Below are 9,366 nucleotides of genomic sequence, written 5' to 3'. Positions count from 1 at the left end.
CATTTTGAGTATTTCTGAATATACAATTAAAGTGGAACACATGAAGAAGCTAAAGTGAATGCAATTAAAATATTTAATCTCCTTTCACTGTATGGTAATACATGCACACAGAAACAGGGATTAAGCTTCTCATAACTGGATTTGATAGAAAGTCTCAGTTTATTTGCAGTCAAGGCACATAGAAACACTCCAACAGCACAGTGTCCAAATAAGCAGCTACACTCAGACACTGTAGAATGGAGCTGTGATGCTCCTGACTGCTGTATAGACATACCACCACCATCCTGGTTTGCAGACTTTACGACAGTTCTTTTAGCTGTTCTTAGTACCAGTGTGGCTCTCCTCTTTCACAGTGGAGCTCACAATGACAGTGAATTCAGGGTTAGTGTTAAGCACATGGACATTTGGCCTGGTGAGGCAAGCCTCCATTTCATAGGAAGAAGGCCATAAAAAGGCAGAAAATGTTAAGCTGGAACAAATACTGGAGTGATTTATGACAAAATTAATGCAGGCCGCCAGGCTTTGGGCTGGTTCACTTGTTGGCTGCCTAAGCACTAGATTTATGCAGTTTCTCTTCATGGTTTGACCATATATATTGTTAAGAACAAGACCCCGTAAATGGACAGAAATATTTGTGGTGACAAGCATTATGTTTTAAAGGGGTCCACGTAAGCACATGTGATGCCAAAGGGGGTAACTGACGTTTATCCACCACAGCTATGGTATTCTTGTAATTATTAAGCTTGAGATATGTTAATGAGGGAGTCATGGTGGGTTTTGGTAGGGACTAGGAATCTATCCTTGTCCATTGGTTGTTTTATGTCTTTCTTTTGTTCGGAACAAGGTATATACATTCGATCAAATGTTCTGCTGTCCCACTTTATTCGAATTCAGTGCTCTATCAGAATGATGCCTAGTCTAGTCAGCACCTAATGGCTGGCTCACTACTGCGCTTAGGAGTTTAGCTGAGAGGTAGATGATTGTAACAACACCTGTGACAGCTATTGTTTCCTCTAATAGGTAATAGAATTTGACGATGGATCTGGATCAGTTCTCAGAATACAGCCCTTAAGGACTCCACGGGATGAGGCCATTTATGAATGTGTGGCCTCGAATAATGTGGGAGAAATAAGTGTGTCCACCAGACTCACAGTTTTACGTGGTAAGTGCTCATGTTCATGGTTGCTGTATCATTGCAGCAGTTCTGTCCTTCAAGTGCTGTTTTATGGCACTGTTGGGAGAGCAGGGTTGTGGTATGAATATCACATGAGGAAAACGCATCAGTCAAATGTTGGGATGTGCCAAATGTTAATCAGACAGTGGGTGTCTTCTTGCTTTTTGATGGAATGTTAATCAAGAAAAGAAAATAACAGTGAAAAGAAGCTTGTGTTTTAAATGCCAGGTGCCATTTTGATTTGGGCAAAGATATCTTGACAGGAATCTGTATGACTCTCTCCACTGTTAGCATCACTTGTGTCTGGTCTTGTTTTTGATTCCTATTGCTGTCGTTCTTTCATACGCACTCACCATGTTGACACTGGTAGTTACAAAATTAGAGAAGCCATCCTATGCAAAGGTGAGCTTCCTTCACTAAAATGATTGATTTTTAAAAAGAGAAACAAAGAAAGAAAAAATAAGAAAAGAAAGGTGAGTGTCTTCTCCTAAAATGATTGGAAAAGAGAAGATGTACACATTTTATGACAAAAATAATTATTAATTTTCGTTGTTTTTAGAACTGATACCCACTGGTGAATGAAGTGATGTGGCAGATGCCTTTCTCTTTCTCTGAGTTGCTTATGCAACCTGCTAAAGCATGTCATGATCTGCCAGTGCTATTTTGTAGAGTTCCTTTAGCACAACAGTGCTGCTGTATAAAATATGGCCCATCGTCAGTAGAGGCATACACATAGCCTAACTGGGAAGCTAGCACAAAACATTATTATGGTAATGTTCTCTGTATCTCATCTCCTCTATTATATTGTTTTCTTGTTTTATGCTTCAGAATTGTTTGCAAAGCTTTCAGTAGAGAATTTTTCTTAATACAATTTTGACAAAATTTGAGCAGAAATTAAATGAGTAAGAGAAGTTTCCAAGTGTTGTAAAGATTGAGATACGCAGAGAATAGACCTTTATAAAGATGGATGCTAGGAGGAAAACTGTGAGGATTCTGGAGTTCAGCACTAGGGTTTCAAGGCTCCATCAGGATGCATGCGTGTGAAAAGTCAGGGCTAGTAAGGCATGTCTGCTCCCTGTAAAAGTGAGGCCCCTGCCACATTCTTTTGCAGTTGTTCTCGGAGCCCAGGAGTATAGTCCAAAAGCCGAATTGAAAAGAGAGTCCCAAACTTAGGAACAAGAGATCACGAAAGCACCTATACTCTAGAAAACATGACCATTGCAGATTAATCCATAAGTGCATTTCATCACTGCATGTATTCAAAACCCCAAATTCTAAGGAATTTCATATAATTTCAATCCTTGATGAAGCTCAGACAATGAGGGTGTGAATCTTAAGTCATTGTGCTCATAATGGATGATATAAGATGTATTTTAAACTTTAAAAAGTATTTAAAACATTTGCAAATATAAAAGGAAGAATCAAATCTACCAGACAGCTATAATATCCAGTAAAATAAAATGTAGGCAGTTATTAGAATTCAGATGTAAAATTTTAATGGAATGCCCATCCATGTTTATAGACGGTGTAGTCATGTTATGGAACATCTAGATATATGTGAATCTATATGTGTATGTTTGTAATGTAACCAGTCTGGGAGCTAGATTCAGTCTTTACACATCCATATCTGAGCAAATCTCAGACTCATCTGTGAAACTCCTTTAAACTTCGAACAACCAATTGATTATTCTAGCAGATAGAAAGTGTATTAAAAGGGTAAAATAAGGGCCGGGAGAGATGTCTCAGAGCACTGACTTTTCTTCCAGAGGTCCTGCGTTCAATTCCTAGCAACCACATGGTGGCTCACAACCATCTGTAATGGGATCTGATGCCCTCTTCTGGTGTGTCTGAAGACAGTTATAATGTACTTATCATTATAAGTACCTTGTCACCTCTGCTTTGAATAGTCCACCACTGTGTAAACACAGTGTCTTCTGGTGTATCTGAAGACAGTTATAATGTACTTATCATTATAAGTACACTTGTCACCTCTGCTTTGAATAGTCCACCACTGTGTAAACAAATGCATTTTACAACTCTAATATGATCTTGACTTTCTACATGACTATTAGTCATTTGAATGAAAATACATGCTTCTGGTAAGATATTTAACCTTCCACTCTTAGATACCTGCATTTAGCCTGGAAATGTTTCATGAGAACACTCAAAGGTGACATTGAAAAGTGGAAAAGTCGAATGGCTCCAGCCTTAGCGTTCTTTCCATTGCCATTTCGTGAAATCAGTGAGGGACCAATCACCTTTGTTTCCCAGAGTCAACACTTTATCTTTTCTACATGCTGATAATTCTTTCTATTACTAACAGTCTTTTAGTAATAGGTCAGCAATAAACTGGTGTTTATGGGCTTAGAACGTTGTGAAGAGTTAGGGAGGGGACCGTGTCTGTGTTGGAGCTAATGAGCCTTCTTATCGGCTTGAGTTTACTTTCTCTTGCGAATCGTGTTGGCAGATATTCAAGCATTCTCACGCTATAGGGTATGGAGACCACTTTACCCTTGCTGTCCAGTGGCCCTCATCACAGGCCTGTTTCAGCTACATGGGTCATTTATTTCCTTCCCACTTTGCTGACAAATGCCAAAAATGTGCCAACTGTCATGATGGCTTTTGTCTAAGTAGGATGAATGGAGAGCACTCATTTATTTCAAACAGGCTCCAGGAGAACCTAAGTAATTGGATATTCAAATGTCTGACCTGTGTGGCTAAATGCAGAAGACATTACTATAATACCCTGACCACCCATGTGCACTGAAGGAGCATTTCAGGGACATTTTTCCTCAAGAGCTTTTTTCTAATTGCCCTGACCTTCAAAACCATTTAATAGGACAGACACCTTAAGTCCCAAGGCTGACCATGTCCTGGGATGAGATATTGGACAGTTAAACATATATCCTATAGTAAGAGGGGCCAAGAGGGGGCCATGCAGGATGCAAGACGAATGTGCTTGTTCAGGTTCTATTATTATTATTATTATTTTATTCTTCTTATTATTATTATTATCATTATTATCATTCTTATTATTATTATTGCTTTCCATTTATGTTGTTGTATAAACACAAGCACACACTGGCACTAGCTTGTTAAGAGCTTTGCATGATTGCTAGATACATATAGTTCCTCCAGAGCAGGGTGCAAGTGAAGGCTGCAGGGACCACTAAGAGCTTAGTGAAGTCTGAGGCTTATCTACTATGAGATACTGCTGAGGACAATGGATTAAATATTAGACTTGTAGGTTGGTTCATGCCAGGGACCAGAAAGTACATCTTAGGTATTGGAATTGCCACCCAGATGAAATTGGTTCTCTGGATCCTGACTTGATTGCCTGTGAGGTTTGCCTGATATCTGCAGGGAAACAGAAATATATATAATGAAACTGGTGGTGAGCACATTCTACTGATGTGTGTTATCAGCTGCTGGGCAGATGAGACTGCCCCGTGCAAAATCGCTTCTCACTATTGAAAATAAGTCCAAGAATGTCTGCTGCTTTAGGCTGGAGGAAAGGGGTCAAGAATCCTTTCTTCCTTTCTCTAAAAGGAAGTTCTAGAATACTTGAATCATTCTTTTCCTTAAAACATGACTAAATATCATACTTGGTTCTTGAGCTTTTTATTTTTTGGCAGGGGGCAGTCTGAAAACCCCATTCTCATTCAGACAAGTAACACAAACTAGTCATTATCTAAATTTTGTGAATTATGTCCAGATATACAAATAGTGCTGCCCCCATATGATCGCCAGCACAATACCAGCATCACAGCAACTAAGCATAGTAAATGTCACCTAGCTTTCTTCCTCTGCTCATTGAAAAGTAGCTTTGTCACTGAGTGCAAGCCAAGTACAGCTTCTGCCTAATATGGTAGCATGCCAAATCTGAGGCATTCCATTTACACGTTTTAACAACTACAGTTCAGTAAGTGGCACTTTTTTATATATCACTGGTTATGGGCACCATTAGGTGTTAGACAGTGCAAAGTACTTCTGCCCAGGTTGTGGTCATTCGAGTTCCCATACTGGCTCGGTCTCAGAAATATATGATGTTCTTATTCAATCTGCCCATGTACCTTTTGTTTTAGTTACGCCTCTTTTTCCTCTTCGTTACGTCATTTGTACAGAGAACCCTGAGCTTGGGGATCCGATCAGTCAGATTCCCTTCTCAGCTCCTGTTCTGTGATTCAGTGACATGCCTAATTCAGGAAGTCAGTTCTTGCAAGACGGAAAAAGCATGTTCCCCGAAGGTGACTGTTACTGAGATAGTAAAAACACAGTGAGCAGTTTGGATGAGATGAGGCAGCATTGCATTGTAAAACACGGAGAGATGTTTGCATAATATGTCTGTTCAAAAAAAAAAATAAGCCATTATAGCTGTTGTTAAGAAAAGAGGACCGTGAGCAACTTTTACCATCATTCAGGGAGGTGGCAGCGAAGCCGGTGCCTTTGTGCACTATCCTGCGATCAGAATTAGCATGTTCATTACAGGCTCATTTTATTAATGCCTCTTTTTGAAGATGAACACAGTTGTCCCTGCTGTGAAAATGGTACTTTGCCGTTTATGTTATAAAGTGATCTCGGCTGGGGATCCAGGCTAGGAACATTAAAGAACAAAGCACAGCTGCTTGACTGTCACACAAAAGGATTTTTATGAAAGACTGAAACAAAAGGAAGGATGGGCAGCAGAGAGCAAACTTGCTGACAATTCTGGTGCTGAGGGAAGACTCAGGAAATGGAGAAGCGCTCGGAATAAACTGATAACAAAATGATAACATGTTCCTTTCTAATGCGGCCTCCCTGCTAGAAAGAAGCAGCAGGGGGCAGAGCCAGGTTATGGAGAGAGGAAGAGCTGGCTTTCAGCAGTTTGATCTTTAGGACTTACAAACAAAATTCCATTCAGTGTCCAGAAGGCAGAAAGGATCCCCTTTCAACAGTGTTGGGAGATTCTAGTAAGAGGGGCGTTCAAAGCTTCTTCGCTAGTGATGTGTATGTCACTCGAGGGCTGTCCCAGTTTGCTTGTCATTTGTCCTCATCAGCACTACTGGATGGTTGGTGCAGCCTCCTTCTTCACAACCGTCGTCATGTCCTTCTCCTCACCAATGTCATGTCTTAAGAGAGAATAAATGCCATTTAGTCACAATACATAATTCTGTTCAAGAAAGAACAGTTTTCTGCTCTTTACCTCATAGTAAAATAAAATACTTAATGATTTTGAGCTGCATATAAAAGCCATAGGAGTGTTTACTAACGATTGGCTTAAAAACAATATGGCAGTGTGGAGCCAAAAAGAAACTTGGTGTCGTAGTGTCTGTCAGTGTGTTCATGGTTTGAGAAAATAACATCTAGAGACCCTGAGATTGTTTGTTCTGGGTCATACAGCTAAGATCTTTGGTGGGGGATTATGTGATGCTTTTATCAAGGAAGAACAACATTTTTGTGGTAGTCAGCTCTACAGTTGATCACGAGTGTGATGAAAATGCAAACTATGGTAAAATACTATTTACATGATGCATCATGGGAGGGAGGAGACATGCGAGTGCAAGCTTAGAGGATAGCCTTCTATCAGACAGAACAAGTGTGATGGATTGTAAACCACAGAGACCTAACATGTCTGAGAAACGAGTCCCCACTTGTCCAGAACATGGGGTAGAGTATCAGTCATGGTATTCCAGAGCCAACAGAAATCCCAATTGTAAGGTATTGGCTCACATGATTAATGAGACTGACAAGTCCAACAATCTGCTAGGTGTGTTGGCAAGCTGGGCACCCAAGAGACCTGGTGGTATGTTTCTAGTCCCATAGCCAGCAGGCCCAAGGCTCAGGAAAAGCAGATGCTTCCAGTTATGTTTCGGTAGGAAAAGCTAGTGTTCTGGTTTGCAAGCTATAGGCAGAAATAGTTGTTTCTCGAGTTGTAGAATGCTTATATATTTTTATTTAGTGCTACCCTAATGTAAGGGAGAGCAATCTATTTTACTTGGTGTCCTGGATTACAAGTTAACCTTGTTCAAAGCAACCTCATCAAGAATATTTAAGAAATATTTATGCAATCTGTGAACTATACAAGTTATTTAAACTAAGTCATCATAGAGGGACACACTAGTTCAAACTGGAATAGAATGTCTCAAAACACTGGCTTAGTTAGGTGCTTTAATCTATGTCAATGAGGAACAAATGTGATGAAACAGAGACCATCTCTGTGAAATGGAATTTGCAAAGGAATTTACTATAGAACTCAACAATTCATGTCAGTATTACATAATGTTTATACTTTAAAGTTGTATATTTAGCCACCTCTCCGTAATAAAATTGGGATGACTTTTTAAAACTTCAATATCATGGTTTTCAAAATTAGTCTTATTTTAAGATACTAATTAAGATGCAGCTTTAAGAGTTATGCATGTATAATTTATTGGGATTTGGGGCAAAGATATACCAAATACCTTATCTCAGGCTTAATTATCAAATCCCAATTACATATTTCCTTAGAAGAGCAAGCGACTTATTTTATCCTATTAAAAAACAATGAGAGGCTGAGACATGGCTCAGTGGGTAAGAGCACTTCCCATATAAACAGGAGCACTTGAGTGCAGATACCAGCTCTTCGATAAAAAGCTAGGGAGTGGGAGTGGAGACAGGAGCTTCCTGGCCAGCAACCTACCTCCAGGTTTGGTGAGATACCCTGCATTGAGAGAATCAGTTAGAGAGTGATACCTCTCTACAACAGGTGTCTGTTTGAGTGGGCATGGGCATGGCCGTGTACCTTTGCCTGCACATGAATATACATATGTACACACATATATATACACATATATAAATGCTTAATTTATAAAGTGTATGTTCATATATATATACAAGTACATATATGTATACATATTTGGTTGACATGTTTAACTTCAAAATGTTTTCTACTTTTGAAATTCTCTATTATTTTACCTTAATTTTATGTAGTCTTTCCATGTGTGTAAGCACTATTACTTTTTTCCTGGCCTACACATATTTCCACAATTTACTGCTCACCCAGAATGTCCACATAGAATGAATATACACATGGGAAGAGAGATAGAATATCATACATATATCAGAGGTAGCCTGGGCATGAGTTAGTGTACTTTACATGATATGACATAATTATTATTTTCTTGTCTACTATGGGTTGGAGAATAAGAAAAGGAATCACAAAATCGAAGTTAAGGGAAAGTCAGAGAGAGTGAAACGGGGAGGAAAGAAGGCTCTTGTTCTTGCTGTATCAGGGAGGAGATCATATTTGCATACCCTTGTTTCCTAACTCCATGCGTTCAGACACACTAAATATGTCTAAATGTAAAATTCTTTCATCTTTTAGGGTTATTGTGAGAAACTAATTGCTTGTCTGTAAAGCATTTGGCATACTGACTTGAATATTAAAAATACCTGAAAAATGTTAACTCCCTCATATCTTAGTTAGGGTTTACATTACTATGAAGAGACACCATTTCCAAGGCCAGTCTTATAAGGAACAACTTTTAATTGGGCTGGCTTACAGCTACATAGGTTCAGTCCATTATCATAACAGGAAGCATGGCAGTGTCCAGGTAGACATGGTGCTAGAGAAGGAGCTGAGAGTTCTACATCTTGATCCAAAGGTACACAGGAAAAGACTGGCTTCCAGGAAGGAGAGTCTCAAAGCCCACCCCCAAAGTGACACTCTTCCTCCGAAAAGGTCACACCTGCTCCAGCAAGGCCATATATCCTAATAGTGCCGCTCTCCAGGCCAAGCATATTCAAACCACCATATTCCACTTCCTACTCTCCACATAGGCTTGCTCAAACCCATCAGTCTAAAGGAGCCACACTTAGCCATAGCGTAATGAAAAATTCACTTAGTCCAACCTCAACAGTCCCCATAGTCTATAGCAGTTTCAACAATGTTAAAAATCTAAAGTCTCTTTTGAGACTCATCCAATAATTTAAATGTAATCTTCTATAAAATCACAATTAAGAAAGCAGATCACATACCTCCAACATCACAGGATATACACTACCATTTGAAAATGACATAGTGAGGAAATACTGGACCAAAAGAAGACCAAAAACCAGTTCGGACAACTCAAAACTCTGAATTCATGTGCAGTTTCCATGCTTCTCAGTTTCTTGTTCAATGTCTGGGAGCCACACATGATTTCTTGGCTCCTTCAAAGGGCTTGGATCACATT

At 39.4% G+C, this 9,366-nt stretch overlaps 1 protein-coding gene across 1 annotated transcript in view; it reads left to right on the top strand.

Moving 5' to 3' along the window:
- The window catches only part of Ptprd (protein tyrosine phosphatase receptor type D), a 511,224-nt gene that overhangs the window by 217,400 nt on the left and 284,458 nt on the right, over nucleotides 1-9,366 (top strand). The window contains exon 4 of the mRNA XM_052176673.1: nucleotides 1,021-1,162. Within this exon, the coding sequence (XP_052032633.1) occupies nucleotides 1,021-1,162 (142 nt within the window). The remainder of the gene's footprint in view (nucleotides 1-1,020; nucleotides 1,163-9,366) is intronic.

This window comes from Apodemus sylvaticus, chromosome 3 (assembly GCF_947179515.1).
Source record: "Apodemus sylvaticus chromosome 3, mApoSyl1.1, whole genome shotgun sequence".
In the NCBI taxonomy this organism is placed as follows: Eukaryota; Metazoa; Chordata; class Mammalia; order Rodentia; family Muridae; genus Apodemus; species Apodemus sylvaticus.
Note: the sequence above shows the minus strand (reverse complement) of the source record. Positions and strands in the feature narration are given on the sequence as shown.